Raw genomic sequence first — 22,988 nt, forward strand, 5'->3', positions numbered from 1 at the left:
CACACAAAAGCCCAGAACACACCAAGCGGACCATCAGCCCACGGTAAACCAAGCCATGAAGTCCATAGAATTGTCCGTAGACCTAATTATAATCATAATTATAAGGCACAGATCTCAAGAAGTGTACAAAAAACTTTCTGGATCATTAAACGACCAAATGAGCAGTGTAAATGGTCTAAACTTATATAGCACTTTTCTACCTATTGGCACTCAAAGCGCTTTACACCGCTTCTGATTCACCCATTCACACTCACAGTCACACACACAGATGGGGGAGCTGCTATGCAGCTGGCCAACACTCACTAAGTTGGGGTTCAGTGTCTTGCTCAAGGACACTTCCACATGTGACCACTAGGAATCCACTTAATCAGGGAGGTGACCAAGAATCAGATGGTCAGTCTAAAAGATCTCCAGCATTTTTATGTGGAGAGAGAAGAACCTTCCAGAAGAACAACCATCTCTGCAGTTCTCTACTAATTGGGTCTGCATGGTACAGTGGGCAGACAAAAACCACTCCTCGGTAAAAGGCACATGACACCCCGCCGAAGGACTCTCAGACCATGAGAAACAGAATTCTCTAATCTGATGACACAAAGATTGAACTCTTTGGCCTGAATGCCAAGTATCATGTCTGGAGGCAACCAGGCACCGCTCACCACATGGCCAATACCATCACTACAGTTAAGCATGGTGGTGGCGGCATCATGCTGTGTGGATGTTTTTTAGCGGCAGGAACTGGGAGACTAGTCAGGATCAAGGGAAAGATTAATGCAGCAACGCCCATAGACATCCTTGATGAAAACCTATTCCAGAGTGCTCTGGACCTCACACTTTCAGCAGGACATCGAGCCTAAGCACACAGTTAAGATGACAAAATAGTGGCTAAGGGACAATTCTGTGAAGGTCCTTAAATGGCTCAGCCAGAGCCCAGACTTTAACTCGACTGAACACTTCTGGAGAAATAATGACAGTCCACATCCAACCTGATAGAGCTTGAGAGGCACTGCAAAAAAGAATGGTAACAAATGCCCAAAAATAGGTGTGACAAGCTTGTAGTATCATCTTCAAAAAGACTTGAGGCTGTAATTGGTGCTAAAGGTGCTTCAACAAAGTATTAAGCAAAGGCAATGAATACTTGTGATTTATTTATTTATTTATTTATTTGTATTCTTTTTAGAAATTTGCACAGATTTCAAACAAACTTTTGCGTTGTCATTGTGGGGTATTATTTGTAGAACTTTGAGGAAAATAATGAATTTGATTTATTATGGAATAACGCAGTTTTTTTGTTGTTGTTTGTTTGTTATTGTTCTTTCGGCTTATCCCGTGAGTTCAGAGATCATTGTCCACATGTTGATGTGGCAGTTTTGTTTTTTACATCGGATGCCCTTCCTGATGCAACCCTTCCCAATTTCTACCGGGCTTGGACCGGCACTGCACAGCTGATGATGGGGATGGGGATCCTGGTCCCTGGGAAGTTCTACCAGTTGGACAGCTTGGAAAACCTCCACTGGAAAGCACCCAGGAGAAACCAGAACCACCTTAACTCAAGCAAATGTACTCGTAGCCTCTTTGTCCAAACTCCAAGCTCCTTGTCCAAACAGTACCTTGTCTTTAGGGCTGGACCTAGCCTTCTGTGTGAGGGGTTTGTGTTACAGAAGAGTAGCAGGACAGGAGACAGAAATGAAAAAAGGGGAGTCACAACCAGCTAATCTACAACTGTCGGAATTTTAAGAATTTGTGGGGGGAGTTAATAGATTTGTTTAATTGCATTTTCTCTATTAATATGTTTAATCTAATTATCATGCAGCAATCCTTTGGCCAGCTAGTAAGGATTCCTAGAAAATGATATTAGTAAGAGAATGGGGTGGATGGGGACCCTTTTAATATATCCTTGAGAAATAGTACCATGGAAATTCATATTATGCAGAATTTACTTTGTGAGCCAGCAAAGTACAAACATTGTGGTAGAATTACTTACTAATTAAGAACCAGCCCTTATTTGTCCATGTGGACTATTGCCATGATTTGACCATGTTTGAATAGAAAGTTTGCTACTTCTAATTGTTTTATAAAGTTTTTCATTGAATGCTGTCAAATGTGTGTGAGCTTCGTGAGCTTCATCTATCCAGAGTGTGAAGCATAGTGCAGAAGGCAGCAGACTCATAAAATAGGCCATGTTACATGAAAGATTTACCAATTCATCAAACAATCATTAATCACACAGACTTCCATGCATTTAACAGCAGCTGGGTTGAGAGATGCTCTGGTCAAAAGCCGTGATGGATCACCGCAATGTGTGAAAAACAGGGCTCTATTATAACACAGCACACATGACCCTAAACACTGGGCTGTTTTAGGATGCATGGCATTAAAAAGAAAATTCGATAAGATTAAAAAAATAATGTAATAATTTTAAATGTAATATTTTTTTTAATGTCTGAATTTTATATGTGACTATTGTCAATTTGTATATGACTTAATTACCATTTAATTGTTTATTTTTAGACATTCTTTAGTGTATGAAATTGACGTTAAAGGTACACTTTTGCATCATTATTCATACACCCCATCCACTTCCCTATGAGACTTTTACACTTTATATGCTCATCGATTGCTTTAGGCATCAAAAATTCAAGCATCAGGGTTTCCCTTGTACTTCACAGAAATCTTAATGCTTAAGGTATTGATGCAAATGGGCACCTTTAATGAAATGCAAGGACTCGTCAAAGTGGTGCTTTTTGATACCATGGGAATGGAGTGGAATAGTAACTGAAACAGGGTTGTAAGTGGCTCAAAAGTTGAATTTTGTAGCTTTAAATTGAACAATAATGATGAAAAAAAAATTTAAAGTTTTATGTTAGTGAATCCAGTTTTATCTTATGTATAAGTGATTCAATGCCATAGATATGACACAATTTCATACTGTCAGTAGGTGAGCTATGGCCCACTTGTCTTAAAAGCTTGTATCCTCTATGTTACTAGAATTTTTGCACAGGCCCAAACAATCAAAGTTATACAGTTATCTTTATATATTTTTTGCAAAGATAAAGTTGCTGTATTCTATATGCTTGCCTTAGAAAGGCTTTCTCACACATCCATCCATTAACCCAAACCACTTATCCTGTTTAGGGCAGTATTAGGGGCTGGAGTCTGTCCCAGCTGTCACTGGGCATGAGGCAGGGTCCACCCTGGACGGGCTGCCTGTCTATCTCAATGCGGCTTTCTTACACATATTGTATAAAATAACTGAACCGACCACAGATTATTACAAAATATATCATATTGGCCGACCAGCTCTAAAACATTTACAACCTCTAGTGTATGATGGGTTTAGTGACGCTCTAATTTGTGACTAATATTTGTTTTGTTAGACAACTGGCATATAAAATAAACAATACATCCCACACAGTATCCCAAGAAGTGATGCTGCTCTATCATCTACTCAGGTGATGAAAGGCTCCTCTGAGTCACTTTTGATTGACAGCCTAAAATAACAGCAGGTGACCTTCAAATTGAACATCTTACTTTCAACTAAATTTATTTAGCCACACGAATATGGTTACAAATCAAAAATATCATTTTTTCAATCACATTTTTAAGTCTCCTCTTAAAACGAATTTTTTATCATTCAGGTGTCATTATCTGAATGAGATCAGGTCAGTAGTTTATTACAACATTCAGATCGGGGTCTATTCTATTGTATATGTTTATACAAATGGTCTTTCTGGAAAAGATGTCCTGATGATCAATGCAGACTTAACATCTGCATTAACATGTTTTTTTATAATCCAGAAAAGTTAAATTTGTATAAAAGAGAATTAATTAAGATGCTGGGCTCTCTGAACACACTGTAGCCTTCTCTCTCTCTCTCTCTCTCTCCCTCTCTCTCTCTCTCTCTGTCTACCTCCCCCCTCGCCTGCTCTCAGTTGAACCCTCTCGCCTCCCTCCTCACCACCATACACAGCGTCTACACGAAGGAGAGCTGATCTAGTGTCGCATGTGGCGATGATGATGCATCGTCTCATCTCCACGCAGGGATCCAGTCCTTCCCAGCTGGAGTAGGGCGCCTGTTGACGCGGTCTTTAGGAGAAGCAGACGCCGTCTAAGTGTTCTCCAACTCGGCCGCCACCATGGATCTCTCCTTCATGGCAGCGCAGGTACAACCTTGCTACTTTGTTTCAGCTTTTCATCAGCGTCGCTAAAGTGAGCTGCAAACCAATAATGACCCAAATAATAAATAATTAATACAAATGTTTTCGTAATTTAAAAAAAATAATATTTAAAATATTTTATATACAGCTTATTATAAAATCCATTTTAAAGTCGAGTCTTAAATTCTAATTCTGCTATGGACCATTGTAATCAGCTCAGTTTAGTGTGGCTGTATTGGACACAAGTTTGCTGGTTTTTCGGCTGCTGCAAGTCATTCAAATAATGACAACGAGAAAATCAAAATTTTTTTTAGACATCAAACTGTTATTGTGTGCACAGACTTAAGCCCCTCCCACTTGTTGAAATATTCAATACAGTCTAATCCTGTCCTGCATGGAAGAAAGATTTTGAGTTATGAGTTAAGGCAAAGCCTTGCACCTGATGTCTGGTGGTATGGTGGTATTAATGTTGTGGTCAACAGGCAGGGGCGGATCTAGATTATTTTTACTGGGTAGTCAGATAAAGGTTTGTCAAGTTGTCCTCATACAAGATACTGAAACTGAAGTGCTTGTGTGTCTGTGTGTGTTCCTCTTTAAAGGCATTTCCTCTAAATGCAATTGTATACACCCTAAATGTATTTAATACAAAGGTAGATTGTATTTATTTTATTTATAATGGTTTATTTCATCCTCATATATGTTCTGTTATCCTATGTTGATATCTATTCAAAAACCAACTACTTACCACCTTTTGACTCTGGCAGGAGTGGCACCATGGGTGCCACGTGCAACCCCTGGCTACCTTCCTGGCCATGCCCTGTCAGTATTACAATTTACACTCACATGCATGTCTTTGGACTGTTGGAGGAAACCGAAAACCATACAAGCACAGAGAGAACATGTAACCTCCACAAAGATTCAGGATTCAAACCGCGGGCCTTCCAGGGGTGAGGCAGCAGCTTTATCCAATCCAACACCATGCTGCCTTCCACGACAAACAGGGCCACATACGTAGTAAATAGACAAAAACATAGTAGTGTTAATAAGCCTTTAAATCTACTTTTAGTCCAGTTTATCTCTCCATTCCTTCTGTTTTAACATGTTTTAGATTTTTTCACTTCTACTACTAGGATGTTTGGCATTGATTATTCTTGAAATTCTAAAATCAATTCCGGCTGCTCAGCTGAACCTTGCCTCTTTCTTTTCTTTATACTCTGCAATGCTCTGCACAGCTCTTCAGGAAGTCGTTTTTTTTAATGTTCCACTCTGTAGCTTTCAGTACAGTTCAATATATTCATATTTCCCTTTTCTGTATTTTAAAATGAAGTAATAATTTTACGCTTGCGCATTTCTGTACCAACTATCGCTACAACTCTGGTTCCAGGCATAGTCACGTCTAACCACAGGGAGCAAGAAATCAAATATCAGAGTGCAGTAACCATTTAAAGAGTAAGCAAGCATGTCATCCATTACAAACTGGACTCATTAAAATTACTGTAGATCTTTGGGCAAAAGACCATAGGTTCCTTGTTTGGGAATACATTTTGTGATAATTTTAATAATTGAAAACTTGGCAATGCTGTATGCACCACTAGGGCCCTTAGGTAACAACTGCATTACTAACACATTTTAAAGGCCTGTCTTTTTAGTAAAATTCTAGTTTTACAGACTTTAGGAATTAGGTTTATATTTTAGTTAGATTAGAAACATTGTGTAGATCAGGAGTCTCCAAACTTTTTTCTCCTGAGAGCTGTAAAGAGTAAGAACGATACGTGCTTTCACATCAGAATCTCCAAAAGTCTCCAATAACACCAGAAAAAGTTGCTAGATTTGTCGCTAGTCCCTAGAGGGGTCTAAATACTTACTAAATGGAGTGACAAAGTAGCTAAGTTGGCAACACCGATCACCACTGGCTCATCAAGCTGGACAGCAGCGCACTGTTTAATTGACTAATTGTCAAATAATCCTTGACTGTTAAAAGGGGCGGAACACTTATGAATCTGATTGGATATACATGTAAGTTGGTTTGCTGAGTGACCACTCAAATTTGACTAATAAAATTTTAAAATTTATGTGGAACTTATTGACTCTTTGGTGAGCTACTTGGAAAGTGGTTGAACTTGTTGGAAACCCCTGGTGTAGAGTATTTAGCACTTTGACACCTAAGACTGAAAAAAATGCCTGAGTCAGCATGTTATCTAACTCTCAAGCATCCTGGAAATGTGTGACAGTAGACTGTAAGCTTGTTAGAATGTCAGGGCCACAGACTTGTGTTGTTGGCATCATGAGCTGATTGATCCCAGTAATTTGAGTGATGTGTTAGGTAACAGAAAAGGTAACAGGAACCGCAGAATCTCCCAGTGAGTGTTATTAATGGCTTTTCTTACCACCATCCGCCATCATACCTAACTAGCAAAAACATGGCAAAACTGTGTACGAGAGATGTTAAGAATAGAATCTTTCCTCTCTTACACTAGACATTGGAAGGGGACAGGGGTGAGATATATTGGAAGGAATAATAAGCTGTCAGCACTGCTAGATTTGAATGTCTTTCATTCTAGCATCATGTCATCGACCTGTTATGGGTTTTCATTTGTTTGTCCTCTTTTCATCCCCAGAAAAGACAAAATGAGCTTTAATCACCTGCAAAAATCATTCTTTTAGAATGAATATCTGGCTTCATTAATTCTGACTAAGGATGAAGAATATTGTATTTCTTTTGGTCATAATGGCCATGATTGCAATCATGATTTCCTTTATGCCCGGTGCTATCTTTATCTCATATTTGGGTTTTAGCAGCCCTACCATATTCTCATTACATTGGATTTGTCCTTTTCTTTGACCATTTACATATATTAAGCATATATTTTGTAAAAGAAAATATGAAGGACTATTATGAAACATTACGACTTTGTATTTGGTGGAAAATAACAAAAACATTTAAAACCACGAGACTGATCTTTTAAGAAAATAGAGTGTTAAAACAGATGCAAGGTTGTATCCAAAAAAAACAGATGTTTCAAACATTAAAAAGACATTAATTTAGATGCACAGCATACATTTACTAATACTGCTCATGTCTAGAATTATATGAATCTACTTATCAAACACAACTTCTTTCAAACTCCTGTTGGAATGCTTCCAAAATCCAATAGGATTTGTTGGATTACTTGGAGGAACCTTCAGTTTCTATTTGTAATCGTGGTCAAAATGCTTTTACAGAGCTCCTCCAGATGCCTTCATCTTAATGATTTTTTAAAAAATCCTCGAGATGACTTCATCTGGAGGAGGTTTATCAGCTAAAGGCAAAGAAATATTTTTATACAGGGAAGTCAGAAAGCAAATTGAAAAATGGTGAAGCCATCCTTCAACGCTGAGTAGAAACTGTGAGAGTTGTAATACAATAGAAAAGGCACCAGGATCTGCACTAAGGAGAAAGTCTTGTTGACCCCCCACCCCACCCCCCCCCAAAAAATAATAATTCTCATGCAATTTTACATAGGGAACTGTTCAGCTTCATCTCCCTTTATTTCACCTTTCATTCATTCTATGATGCCATACAATTATACTACAGTTGGCACTGTACTGCTCTACTGCCATCTACAAACTTTATAATGGATTACATGTTTAAGTGCTTGGGAAGGCACTCACGTCTTGCTCAAGAACAGTTGAGAACATGGACAGGAAGAACCAGGGATTAAGGCACCAACCTGGGGATCCAAGTTTGCTGTAAGGTCAAAGTTTGCTGGTAAGCCAGCCGGTCACATGGTGAAGTGTCCTTGAGCAAGAACACTGAACCCCACCTTAGTTACTCCTGGTTCTCCCGTTAGTGTATGAGTGTGTGTGAGTGTGAATGGGTGAATAAGAAGCAGTGTAAAGGGCTTTGAGTGCCAATAGGTAGAAAAGTGCTATATACTGTAAGTGTTGACCATTTTATATAACTTTATTGATATTCACAACAAACTCATCTCAAGGCACTTTAAAGAATAAATTAAAGACTATAAAGATATGTAGAGAAAATTCAACAATTCCCCTTTGAGCAGCGGAGAGAGAAAAAAAGTCCCTTTAATGGACAAAACCTCCAGCACCAAGCTCAGGGTCAGCGGCCATCTGCCTTGACTGGTTGGGGTGAGTGGAAAATTAAGTTCAAAAGAAAAAAGCAATAAAAGCAATAACAACACATCGGGCAGCTTGGTAGGACCAGTAGCACTGGAAAACACACAGCTCCAAACCCGGGGACACCTGCAGAAAGGTACAGAGAGAGGGAGACAGAGAAGGAGAAAGTAAACTACGGGAGAAAGAAAGAAAGTTAATGTTATACAGTGGTGACAAATAAATGCGGGGTGAGAGGAGAGAGGGACAAGAGGAGGAAGGAGCTCAGTGCATCGAGGGATGGGTCTCCCTGCAGTCTAAGCCTATAGCAGCATGACTATAACTAACTATTAGCCTTATCAGAGGAAGGTTTTAAGCCTAGACTTAAAAGTAGAGAGGGTTTCTGCTTCCCGAATCTGAACTGGGAGCTCGTTCAACAGCAGAGTTGATAGTTTGATAGCTAAAAGCCCTGCCTCATATTCTACTTTTGGAAACTCTGGTAACCACAAGTAGGCCTGCATTCTGAGATTGAAGTGGTCTACTGGTATGATGTTGTACTATGAGGTCTTTTATATATGATGGAGCCTGACCGTTAAGAACTTTATACGTAAGAAGCAGGGTTTTAAATTCTATTCTACATTTTATGTGAAGGCAATGGAGAGAAGCTCGTAAAGGTCAAATATGATCTCTCTTGCTTATTACAGTCAGCACTCTTGCACCAGCATTTTGGATTAATTGCACGATTTTTAGGGGGTTGCTGGGGCATCCCGAAAGTAGGGAATTATAGTAGTCCAACCTAGAAGTAACAAATGCATGGACTAGTTTTTCAGCATCTCTTTGGGACTGGATGCTCCTAATTTTGGAAATGTTCTGTAGGTGGAAGAAGGCTGTTCTAGAGATTTGTTTTATATGTGAGGTAAAGGACAGATCCTGGTCAAAAATAACTCCAAGGTTCCTTACTGTACTGGACTTATGTCATCTAGAGTAACGATATGGTTGGACAGCATATTTCTGAGATTTCTGGGCCCAATACTCTGACTTCAGTTTGTCTGAGTTTAGAAGTAAAAAATTGTGGGACAAGACATTTATGTCTTGTAGGCACGCTTGAAGCTTGAATTTTCATCAGGTATCATCAATATAGCTGGGTATCATCAGCTGGCAGTGGAAATTTATAATTATATTTTACATTATATTTATAATTATAATTTATAGTTTCTAATAATGTTGCTTAAAGGAGACATATATAAAGTAAAAAGTATTGGTCCTAACACAGAGCCTTGTGGAACTTCAAAGCTAACCCTGTGTGCATGAAGAAAATCCTGACTCAAAGTCTTCATACAAATTATTTCTGTACAGGTCGTCACTTAATTGTTTTTTCAAGGATTTTAAAAATAAAGGGGAGATTGGATATTGGTCTATAATTGACTGAAACCCCTGGGTCAAGTTTTTAAGTAGGCCTGAGGTACATAGCCTGTTTCTAAAGATAGATTGATGATGTCTAATACAAATGTATCTAATAAGGGTAAAGCTTCCCTGAGCAGTCTAGTTGGAATAGGGTCTAGCAGGCAGGTCGTTAGTTTAGATGAGGTAATAATTGAAGTTAGCTCAGAATGATCTATGGGTAAAAAGCAGTCTAAGAGGGATACAGGTCTTATTAATGATTCTAGCACTGTCATTAATGAAGATCTATGTGTAATATTTGGGGGGAGGATCTGGTGAATTGTTTCTCTAATAGCTACAATTTTATTCATAAAGAAAGTCTTGAAGTCATTGCTGCTCAGAGTTAAGGGAATACTAGGCTCAACAGAACTATGGTTCTTAGTCAGCCTGGCTACAGTGCTGAACAGAAACCGGGGGTTGTTCTTGTTTTCTTCTATTAATGATGAATAATATGCTGTTCTGGCATCACACAGAGCTTTTTTGTACATTTTTTAACTATTTTTCCAGGCTAAATGAGATTCTTCTAAATTTCTGGAATGCCACTTGCTTTCTAACTTTCATGTTGCCTGCTTTAAGTTCCCTGTTTGTGAACTATACCATGGAGATCATCTTCTCTGGTTTGCTGCCGTCTTTTTCAGAGGGGCAACAGTATCAAGTATTGCATGTAGTGAGGCTGCAGAATTATCAACAAGATAATCAACTTGTACTATTGTTCTGTACTATATCTCACCATCATGCATATGAATACTCCTGCTTGTGGGCAGTCATCACAGCTACAGTATCAGCAAAAAGGGTCACGTCTCTCACATGGGGATTGATCTCAGCAATGATTGCACTTACACCTCTGTAATAAATCTTCTCTGGATTAAAACACACACAAATAAACACACACTCACAAAATATTAATGCATGCAGAGAACATTGAAATTAGAATGTGACTGAATTGACTAAGGTGGTCTGACTCTCGTGTTCTGATCTCTGTGGTGTTACTAACATCTGCATAGTGAGATTCTAGATTCTTTACACGAAAAATACTCCAGAAAAGGTCTACTTAGTGTCTTTCTTTTATGTCGAGCTGCCTGTCATAAAGCTAAAGATGAGCCTTTCCCTGTAAAGAAAAAGAAGTACAGTTCAGTATGTGACTTCCTGTCAGGAATATTTAAATTTACAAGTAAAAACAGAAACTGCAATTGTGCTTTAATGCATCACAACGTCTACATGTACTAATATGCATGATTGATGTGTATTTATGGAAGCCTTTGTTCAGTTTTTACATCACGCCTTAGTTACGCCGTATTACCAGCTTCAAGTTTTAACATCATGAATTCAGTACAAGGTTAGATCCACCACAGTGAAGCCAGTAGCTTTCAGATTTTTGCTGCTGTAGCTTGTAGCTATGCTGCAGTACTAGAATTACCATGGGTTGTAAGGCAGCAGATTTTATTACTTTTAACTATGTGTTCGTGTGTGCAACATGGCAACCTCTTGCAACCTGCATTGATTTGGAGAAATTACTGCTCTGTCAGATGCAATCCTGAAAGACCAGTGGGGGACGATTGGACGATCTCAGCTGCAGCAGAAAAGCTTTTTGTAGCTTGTCCACAAATACCTATATGTACACACCTACCCTTTATGTTAGGGGTGGGCGATACGGCAAACTTTGCCATTGATTTGATACAAAGAAAATACAGGGCCAGTATTGCCGTCGTTGATACCAATACTGATACTATTACTTTAATCGAATACACATGGGCGTCTGTGGCACAGGAAGGTAGAGCAGTTGTCCACCAATCTCACAGTAGTTGGTTCAATTCCCACCTCCTCCAGTCACATGTTGTGGTGTCCTTGAGCAAGACACTGAACCCCAGCTTAGTTTCGCCCAGTGAGTGTTGGCCAGCTGCATAGCAGCTCCCTCAACGGTGTATTAGTGGGTGTGATTGTGAGTGGTAATGGGTGAATAAGAAGCAGTGTAAAGCTCTTTGAGAGCCAATAGGTAGAAAAATGCTATATAAGTGCAGACCATTTACATGAACCCACATATACTTTCCTGTAGGGGAGCGCAGTGTGTGGTGATTCATGAACACTTTGAAGATTTTGTAATTTATGCTTTCAAAGCACCTGTAATTAAATGTGTATGTTTAAATCCAGCACATATTTTAACACATTTATGTCAAATATAAAAATGCAAGTGAAAAGGTAACACAAAAGGTATATTCAGCCATTTAGGTTTCAGGTTTAAGGTATATATGTTTTTATTCCAGTAAATTAAGCTTTCAGCCTTCAGCTTTCAATGTGCTGAATATAGTTTATAGTCTGCTGACAACTACTGTATAATTTTACAAATTAGCATTAACTAATGCTGAAGCTCCTATGTTAATAATTTCACCATCTACCTGATTACTCATTGCCTCTCTGAAAGGATTCGGCCAGTAACCTCTGCTACGGGTCTGTCTGAAGGATTTTTCCTCTCATCTCTTGGTTTCTTTTGCAGTTTGGCGTTCTCTTAATCCTGTTGTTTTATGTGTCTGTGAAAGTTGATGGTTTTGCCATAGTAGCTAATGGACTTCCTACAAACATTGAGGCTTGCTCTTGCGTAGATTCGAGAAATTTAAACTAAAGTATTGACCTCGTGAGGCTAGTATCTACCTGTTATCAATACCAACATTGGTATTGATATAATATAGATTTTAGGATCGATCAACCCACCCCTAATTTATGCTGTTGTTGTTGTCTTTTCTGCTTTATAACATCATCAAAATGTCATTGTGGCTTCTGTTTATGTTGTGGATAACTGGACGTTTATTAGAAGAAAATGTGTTGTCAGTCAAGGATTATCAGGCCATTTAGATCACATCAATAATGGTGCATCTCTGATTTGCTTTGTAGCCAAATATCTGCAATATGAGAAGTTTTATCAATCTAAGCTGTACTTTTACATGCAAAACTAAGATGGTGAACTTGTACTGAATCCGTTTTTGTTTTGTTTTTTTACAGTGAGCACTGCACAGAATAGCTAACGTGGCCGGGGACTCTTAGTCTTGCCTTTTTAAGAGAAAAACTTCCCCTCAGGAACAAACTGGCCAATGTGACAGCAAATATCAGATCAGATGAGCACTGCTGACCCAGTATGACACAATAAACTCCCAGAGGGGATGTACAGTCTGAAAGCCACATGTTATTACACCACTGTGGAAGATGCAAAGATGCTTATAGGTTTTATTCACTTAAAAATGATTGAATTGGAAGAGCAAATGGGAGTGGCAGTGCATCACAGGGTGAGAATGCTACGGAGTGAGTGAGTCATCCTGCGAGGCAGCGGAGCTGTCTCTGTGAGAGTGTCTCAAAGACATTGCAGGACAGCCTGTCTGCCCACTTAATGGGTATACTTTACAAGTGCTTTAAAACGTCAAAGACATTTTAGGCTTTTAGGCAGAAATGGTCAAGTTAACAAACAACAGAGTGGCTCCAAATTATGTAATGTGGTTTCACCAGGCAGGTCAAGAACAGCTTTAGTTTTTAAAGTTTTATCTACTTTACGTTTTCTGTTACTTTGTCTTTAAAAATATATTTAACAGCAGTTGAAAATCAAAATCTAATTTTTCCTTTTAGCTGCAGCAGTGTTGAAGTGTACAGTGCGTCAGTGCCACACATCACATTTTAGTAAGAGCATAGTTTTGCATGTCAGCATATTATAAACTCAATTATAATATAAATGTATTTAGTAAAAATAGACTGAATGCAGGCGGCCATTTGATTTATTAACAGAATGCAAAAAGGAAAAACAAAACCAGTGCAGTTTAATCATACAAGAATTGCAGCTGACAGTTTGGACATGTGGACAGATTAGTGCTAAATTGGATTTCTCTGTGTCACTTTGCATTACACCAACAACAAAACAAGCTGCTAAGTGAGTGTTTAACATCAGAATAAGACTTTATCATCAAGCAAATCATTGTGAGATTCTTGCTTTAACAACCAATCATCTTGATGAGGTTTAGCTATATAACCTATTTGTTAGGTTAGCCTATAGGGAAGGGTGTGTTGTGGGTCTTGTATTAATTGATGGAGTCTGGATTAAACTTAAGAGATAAGTACAATCAAGGGGTTGGTTTTAGCTTTGTGTGAGTGCAAGTACAAGAAAATAAAAGCAGGAATGGGCAAGATGCCCGATACTGGCATGAATATCAGGACATCCCTAGTTATTGACCTTTGACTGGTTACTGACATTAGATGAACAGCAAAATGTGGAAATGGGTATAAACATTTTGGATTTCTTCGGAAAAAGTCAGCATAAAAGGAGTTAATGTGGATGTTTGCATGATCCTCTACCAATGGCTGCATAACATTGAGAAGGGGGGTAGTTCCCTTTTAGCTGCATTAGAGCAGTGGAAAATTTGTAATTAATGACGAAGGTGGAAAGTCTCTCTCTTGTTGTGGTGCAGCACCAAAAATGTGATCTTCCCCTCCACATGCCATTTCAGTGTAAGAGGATGCAAACTTAACCCCAAACCGTAACAACATAATACATAATAACAATGCTCATTTAACGTGTACACATGTTCTTTCATTTTCAGAAAGAACAAAAAAATAAAAATAAATTAAAAAAAAATCAAAATTAACTAATGCATTTCTGATGAAATAACAATTGTACTAGATGAATGTGCAATAAATGCTATGTTGATGAAAATCATGTTCTTTTACTCTTTTTGACATTTTGAAAAGACATAAATGAGAAGTTTTGCAAACTGGAATTTGTTCAGGAAGGAACTTACTTCCTCTTGAAATAATTGTTATAACAAATATCAATAGCTGTGTCAAAACCAATACTCTCATTATGCACATCTGGATATTAACATCTGCCAATCACCAATTATGGGTACACTTTCTGTTTAGCAAGTATACAGAAGACTAACTGCCACACAGCAGCTTATGCTTCTGTCTTGTCAGAGGGACTGTCAGCATAAGGAGTTTAGGGACCTATGTTGTAAGCACAACATAGGTGATCCCTGTTTTTGGAAACATTTCAGAAAGAATTTTGAAATCAAGACTTCTAAAGTTTTATTCTTGCTTTTATTTTTGTTTGAAATATCAATTTATTTAATTTATTAGCTTCTGCAATAAATAAAGAATACACTAAAATAACATAACAACATCAATAACATCATAAGGTCAAAAGGTTGGCAACCACTGTCCTAGATAAAACTTTGTGTGACTCTGGAGATTTACTATAGAGAAAAGTGGAGTTAGTTCAACTGCCAGGTTATATTATGTAGACCTGACTCCTGTTAGTGTTTAAATGAATAGACATCATGTTGAGATATAAAGATGTCTTTGTCAAATGTGATAAATCCCATAGCGCTACCTTCCTGAGAACATTTATAAGCTACAGAGTGTGTAATGTGTGAAAATAGCGTGTGATGTGAAATAAGATCATGATAATGAATATGCAGATTAAGTATTACTCATTCAAGTGCCCACTAATGATCAGAAATGTAATTGTTCTAAATCTTATTGTTTATTATGGCACTGCTCATACTGACATTTAACAAGAAATTTTAAAGTAAGTGGTGTTCTGTATACTGGACATTACCACATGAAGGAGTTTGGATTTGATCATCTTCATCCATGTATTTTTAAATCCACATACTAAATCTCCCTTAAAACATCATTCCCCTCTGGAGGTTTGTCTCTGGTCAGTTGCTTTAACTGACTCACACAGTGTTACCTGTTGCTTATAAGGCAAATTATAAAAGTGAATACCTCCCACACATATTTACAGCTGGGACTCATACGTGCCTTTAATCATCACATAATGAAATCACAACACTAACAATAACATGTTGTTGAGATGGGATTATTAGATGTTACAAAATATTACACAGAAAACAGCATATTAAAGTTACAGCTCATAAAATTTTTGCTGTATCCTTGAGTTGGATGAAAGTGCCTTAGAAAGAAAAGAGAAGAACAGAGTGAGTGTGTGTATGTCTGTATTAGACACACACAGCTCATGATTGAGTGGTGATTTAAAGTAATCAGTCTTATTGTGCCTTCCAGAGAAAAGTGACCTTTAAGGTCGTCTGTGGTTTCCACATCATTGTTTCCCAGGTCTGTTTCCTCTCAGTCTGTGACACCAGGTGCTTTAAGGACAGAAATTCTGTCCTACTACTCTGCGGTGGTGCCATATTGTCTCGTTGTCTCGTCTCCAAATGGTTCCAGGGTCATAGATTGTAAAAGAAAGTCCTAATAAGAGACACTATGTAATGGATGTTGTGGATTGGGATCTTCTTCATCAAAGATTTGGATGGATTGTATTTACAAAGTGGTTGAGAGAAGAGGTAGTTTAATGCTGGTAGTGTGAAGCACACGGCCTCTGTTGCTGTCTGTCTTGTTGGTCCTACGGTTGTGAAAAACTGCAACACTTTTTCCACAACAGCTTTATCTAGGTCCACTTTACCTATCACATAAATAATTTCAATGCACATGTTGCATCCAGCCGTGTTGCACGATTCAAAGGGAAATTACAAAAACACCTCTGCCTGGCAACCATTAGTTGGAGAAATGAGCGTAGTCAGTTCTCCCTTGTACTGTTTATGAAACAGTGCTATATAAGTTAATAAACAAAAGTAAAATAAAGTATCATTAACTATTAGAGAGGAATGGCATTTAAAAAGTATTCAGAGGGACTAGTTCTTCAGTAGAATGTAGTTGGTGTGTATTAAAATGAAAGTAGATGTTACATATGTATAAGAGAGATCGGTATATTTAACTAAATCTAAATAGCAAAAAACAGAAGCACAAGCTTAAATTATTTTTTTATACAATTACATATAGTGAAGTTATCTAAGTTATAATGATGTGACCCATTAAACCAACATTTTCTTACTTTCTTAAAAATAGACATGTAGCACTGATGATGTTTCATTTTTAAGGCAATGAATCTGTGCTGTGCAGAAAAAGCAGTTCAGTAAATACATAATGTCCAGATGTATTGTACTCCATTAGTATTTGGTATCTGCTCTACTTATTTACACATGCAAATCAACAAAAAATGGCATTTAACATACTGTATTTCTCTTCAGACTCCATCCAGGTCAGTTTTCTTTGCTGTATCTTATCAATCATGTACTGTATGTACATCAAACGAGTGAAAATGGAATCTTTTTGGTCAGTCTTGTTGTACCATCCACCACACTGTCCACTTCCTCATCAAACATTTGCACTTTATATACTACGTCGTTGCTTTGGGCATCAAATATTAAAGCATCCGGGTTTACATTGATATACACTGAGAGCTCTGAATGATGATCCAGGACGAAAAGAGATACATACAGTGTCAGCATGTAACACAAAAGGACTAGACAAAGTGACACTTTCTGATGCCTCAGGAATGAGAACGGGCTAGTTGATTCTGCTTTATGACTGATTACTGTCGGTTAGGAACTGGAAATGGGAGAAAACCTCTGATTGAATAATGTCAAATTGCTCCACTTTGTGTGGTTCCTAAATAATTCAAATTATAATAAATATATATACATAAGCTTTCATAGAAAGTTCCTATCAGGATTAAAACAATTAAAGGTTTGTGTTTCAGTTCACCATATAAGCTTCCAAAAGCATAATAAGCCCAGACACCAACCTGGACCTTGGAATCTCATTTCTTTGACATTCTGTAAATCTAAAAACATCTAACCAATGTTTGAGCTTTCAGCTTATGAGGATTCTAATTGAAAATAACTAGTCCATATAAGTTTAGGAAAAGCTTAGGCAGGACTGTCTTACAGCCTTTTCACTGCCTTAAGTAAATAAGTAGTCGACAGAGACAATAATCAGGGACAGACAAAATTATTGTGTTCTCTAAACACACAGAAGGCTCATCATATTGTACCTAGTTCTACATCTGCTGGTATTTGTGAGTTGGGAAAAGGACTGGATGACATTCTTTATTTAGGGGCCATTCTACTGAACATCATCCCTCAAAAAAGCCTATCACCATCCAAATACATCAACACAAAGAGCCTTGGAGCCTGAAGACACTGCCTATCCATTAGAGCTCTACCAGCGCACATTTTGCTTTTGTCCCAAACAAGCTTACACATCATACCAACATTTAAGTGGCTCTCATACAAAGCATCTTACAGTGAGAGAGAAGCAGGGCTCAAGCTGGACGCTTGACTGATAGAATTGTGCATTCTTGTACATACAAAATGTATAGAAACCTAAGACAGTAGTAAATAGTTGAGTCATGCAAACTGACTTGTTTATGGCTTAAGACAAAGTTTAGGGCTGAGACTTGACTTGGACTTTGTAGTCAATACTTGAGACTTATTTGGGACTTTTAAAACAATGACTTTGTCCAACTCCTGCGACATCTTGCTGCATGATGATGCTCCTCTCAGTTAGTTTGGATGCATTTGCCTGTAAACATAATATTTGTGTTCTCCCCCAAATTCACTCTGCTGCTGCTACCATCATGAATTAATTCATCAGTGAAGGTTACTGAGTCTGTTCCAACAGCAGCCATGCAAACATGAGACAGACACTGGCTCCACTGTGCGTCATGGTTTGGATCATGGTGGACTGTGATACCTCAGCGAGAGAAAAATATCATGTGGGGGTGGAGCTAAAAATTATAGTACTGTATATAAGAAGTCATTCCACAAAAGCACCGGGCGCTTGGTTCTGGTGGAGGTTTCTTCCGTTAAAGGGGGATTTTCCTCTCCACTGTTGCCTAGGGCTTGCTCAAGGGGGAATTGTTGGGTTTTCTCTATACATATTTATAGTCTCGACTTTATTCTATAAAGTGCATTTTGATGACTTTGTTGCGAATTGGTGCTATATAAATCAAGTTGAATTGAACTAAAGTGAATCTGTAATCGGATGGTCACAAATCCTCCAGTAGGTTATTCCATAATTTTGTGCTGAGTGACCCTTTCTTATCAATCCCAAGTTTGGAACAGTCCAGACCTGCCACAGGTCTACCAGTAATAGCATGGTATAGTTTATTACATTGTGTGGTCCAAATCAAATAGCCATATTAAAACTATGTTGAAAGTGTTGAAAGGGGCAGATTTTGGTTCTGCTGGTGACTAATCTGTTTGTTTTTATTTCCTCTCAGGAGTGACCACAACTCTTGCAGATGTATATTTAAAATGCCCACATTTGTATTTCTAGAGGAATATGAACCTTTCTCCCACTGAACAAAATTAGTGAATCTGCTCAGCATACAAAGTATTGAGTATGAGTATTTCTAATGATGTTGCCTAAAGGAGACATATATAAAGTAAAAAGTATTGGTCCTAACACAGAGCCTTGTGGAACTCCATAGCTACCTTTGCGCGCACATAGAGGGTTCATCATTAACATGAACAAATTGAAGTCTATCTGATAGATAAGATTTAAACCGACCTAGTGCAGTTCCTTTAATCCCAATTTCATGTTCCAGTCTCTGTAAAAAAAATGTTGTGATCAATGGTATCAAATCCAGCAAATGCAAGATCTAACAGAAGATTGATGGTGACTTTTACCAGTGCTATTTCTGTACTATGATGAACTTTAAATACTGACTCTTCATACAAATTACTCCTGTACAGGTGGTCACATAATTGTTTTGCAATTACTTTTTCGAGGATTTTAGAAAGGGAGGATCTGGTGAATTGTTTCTCTAATAGCTACAATTTTATTCATAAAGAAAGTCATGAAGTCATTGCTGTTTAGAGTTAAGGGAAAACTAGGCTCAACAGAACTATGGCTCTTAGTCAGCCTGGCTACAGTGCTGAACAGAAACCGGGAGTTGTTCTTGTTTTCTTCTATTAATGATGAATGATATGTTGTTCTGGCATCACGGAGAGCTTTTTTGTACATTTTTAACTGTTTTTCCATCTTAAATGAGATTCTTCTAGATTTCTGGAATGACACTTCCTTTCTAACTTTCGTGTTGCTTGTGTAGGAGTAACGTTAAGGTGACTACTTTCCCTTGTATAAACATATGGTGAAGCAAATGATTAAAGAATAATTTCTTTAAATTTGTTGACAGCTTTTTCACTTAAGCATCTGCTATAGTGGAATTTTAACCTAACTGCTCTATAGTCCGTTATTGTAAATTCAAATGCTATTAAAAAAATGGTCAGACAGAAGAGAGTTGTGAGGAAATATTGTTAAGTTATCCGCTTCAATTCCATACGTAAGTCAAGCTCTAAGGTGTGACTAAAACAGTGAGTGAGTTTATTTACATTTTTGTAAATAAACACAAAAATGAATTGAACCAATTGAATCTAATAATGAATTAAACGAATTGCTGAGGCAGTTACTTTCTGCAACTACATGGATGTTGAAGTCGCCTACTATAATGATTTTATCTGTACTAAGCACTAAATCAGATAGAAAATCAGAAAATTCAATCAAAAACTCTGAATAAGGGACTTGAGGATGGTACACGATAACAAATAATAGTAGTTTTTGAGTTTTCCAGTTTGACTATGAAACCATTTGACTATGGCCACTGGAGTCTCTAACTTTACGTTTCTGACTATAGAGCTGCCAATTATCAGAGTTGGTTTCTCAGTGTGTGTGTCGCTGAGTGGGGAAAATCAATTAGAAACATGAACCGACTGGTGGTGAACCTCGGGCGTCTGTTTAGCATTAGATCTCCTACGAACCGCTCACACCAGCTACCTACCAGGGCCGGACTAGCTGGATTATTTTCCATGGTGCGGAGCAGTGCTTCCAATTCCGTGAGCCTTGCCTCCAAAGATGCAAAAACCTTACATTTGTTACATATACCATTATCACTAAAGAAGGCAGAGGAAAAGCTGAACATCAGACAGACCAAGGAAGTGAGAGGAGGAGAGACAGAGGGAGACAGAGAAGCCATTGTTAACGGATAACCGCTAAACTAGAATAGGTAAAGTGTGAAAGTGTGAACAGTCCTTTGAGTCCAAGAGTGTGCAGAACAGGAAGTGACCCAATACGCTTACCGCACGAGGAAGTCAGCCTCGGAAGTCAGGCTGCATTTACATTTAGGCTATTGTAGATGTGTACTTTGTCAAGTTTTTTAGATGGTCACTACAGGATGTCGCATTTTATCTTAGGGATGTTTGTACTGCAGGTGCTGGTTATATACTTGCTGAAACAAGTAAATGTTGCAGCAGCACGATAGTATTGCAACATTTATTATTTTAAAGATTTTTGCAGACACCCAGGACTAAGGAAGACTGGTTAAGGATTGCACAGGATTTCCAACAGAAATGGTAGTTTCCTCACTGCCTGGGGATTTTATGTGCTTTTGTTGGCTGCAGTAGATGCACACTACAAGATTATCTATGTGAATGTAGGCACCCAAGGCAGAGCTTTAGATGCAGGTCTCTTTGCTCACTCCAGCCTAAAAAGAGCCCTTGACAAAGGGCTGATGTGTATCCAACCCCCAGAGACACTGCCAAACTGCAATACACCATTTCCTTATGTGTTTGTGGGGGATGACACTTACTCCCTTCATGTGGATATACTGAAAACATACCCACATAGGCAAATGAATTATGACCAACCCATCTTTAACCACCACCTCTCACAAGCACAGAGGGTATTATAAAATGCATTTGGGATTCACCTTGCGCCTATCCCCAGACAATGTAAGCAAAATAACAATGGCGGCAGCATGCCTTCACAACTGCCTTGGTAAGCACCGGTCTGATGTATACCTCCTACCAAGATTGGGAAACCAGGAGGATGCAGTCTATGAATTTGTGGCAGGAGAATGGAGGAGGGAAGGGTGCATTGCATCCTTTGCATGTAGGAAGAACTTGCAATACCAGCCTCCTTTTATTTTGTTCTGGAAGAAATGCTGCTCATATAGGTTAACTAAGTTGCAGCCAGTTTTGTTCAACAAGTCTGGGTAACAAAAGAGTTTGACATCTCCACGGTCATAGCCTTTAGAAAATACACACACTAGCCACAACATCAGGTAAACCTGTACAATATAATGCAATACAATACAGCAGTTCTGCATTGAGTTGTACTTTTAAAGTTCATTATATAAAGAGGTGAATCGAAAGATTTGGGTACCCTATTAAAAATGAAGGTGGCCAAAACCTCTGAATCCTCTCTTAATGCACTCCAGTACGACTCCACCATCCTCCATAACCTCAATAATAAACACATAGCAGAAATATCACAGTTTCAACTTCTGTAGTCCTTTGTGTAATTGTGAGAATTTTGTTTTTTCAAACACCAGCTTAATGAAAGATTAAAATATTTTGTTTCACATTGCAACAATATACTTATAACAACAGCACATGTAAATAAATACAGCATAAATTAAATTTACCACTTCATGTTTATAAATATCTAAACGTAGATAAAGTTATTTAGGTCATTGTAAATAAGGAACATAAAATAACTTTTACAGTACAGCAATAAAAAGATAATATGCCACCCTCAAGAATTCATTGTGTATAGTAAATAGTAATAATTTTAAAGCTATTCTTTACTTTGAACAAACCTTCACATTCCCCTCACGCCAACTGGTCAAAGCAGTTGGCCTAACACCGTGAGCCTGGTTGGGTTCTCTTTATACATCTTTATAGTGTTGACTTTATTGTGTAAAGTGCCTTGAGATGACTTTGTTGTGAATTGGCGCTATATAAATAAAGTTGAATTGAATTGAACAGGCTTTTGACCCCAAACCCACATTTAGTTTCTGGGTATTGTTGCTTATAGCACTGCTTACAGCTTCATCTGCTCTTTGACGTACAGACAGACCTGAGGGGTCTTCTGCAAATCCCATTTTGACAATGAATGATATCTTTGAAAGACTGGTTCCATTTTTAAATTGTGATACTGAATCCAAAATGTTAATTTAAAGGTTAATAAGGTGTTTAAATGCTGTTCACTGTTTAACAATACACAACAAATTGCAAAGAGTTCACACAAGACTGGTATAATCCTTTTTTCAATGTCACATGAGTCACTCGGCTGGAGGAATAGAAGGCCATCACCTAACGACATTATCTACTCCAGATGTATTATACTGTGGCTGCCTGGCTCATTCATTTTCAATCCATTATCTTCAATGGAAGGACAATGAAAGGTGAGTGATATGTCTCGGCCACTGTCAGTCTGTCTTCCCAAAATACTCAGTTGGTGGTGAATATGTCAGACTGATAAGATGCCAGCATTATAGTTACCACAAGAGCCAGCCTCTGTCTCTCCCAGCTCCTCTGATCCCAGATGATTCTGCAGAGATCCAATATTCAAAAAAATCCATATTCATGCCATTCTAAAATCCATATCCAGTACAGTTTTCCA

The 22,988-nt window shown here is 38.1% G+C and overlaps 1 protein-coding gene across 1 annotated transcript in view; it reads left to right on the plus strand.

Moving 5' to 3' along the window:
• The first annotated feature begins 3,913 nt into the window (after window positions 1-3,913).
• LOC137102951 (uncharacterized protein C14orf132-like) overlaps window positions 3,914-22,988 on the plus strand; it is a 32,779-nt gene continuing 13,704 nt past the window's right edge. Inside the window, exon 1 of the mRNA XM_067482895.1 lies at window positions 3,914-4,160. Within this exon, the coding sequence (XP_067338996.1) occupies window positions 4,134-4,160 (27 nt within the window). The 5' untranslated portion in view covers window positions 3,914-4,133. The remainder of the gene's footprint in view (window positions 4,161-22,988) is intronic.

This window comes from Channa argus, chromosome 17 (genome assembly GCF_033026475.1).
Source record: "Channa argus isolate prfri chromosome 17, Channa argus male v1.0, whole genome shotgun sequence".
Classification (NCBI taxonomy): Eukaryota; Metazoa; Chordata; class Actinopteri; order Anabantiformes; family Channidae; genus Channa; species Channa argus.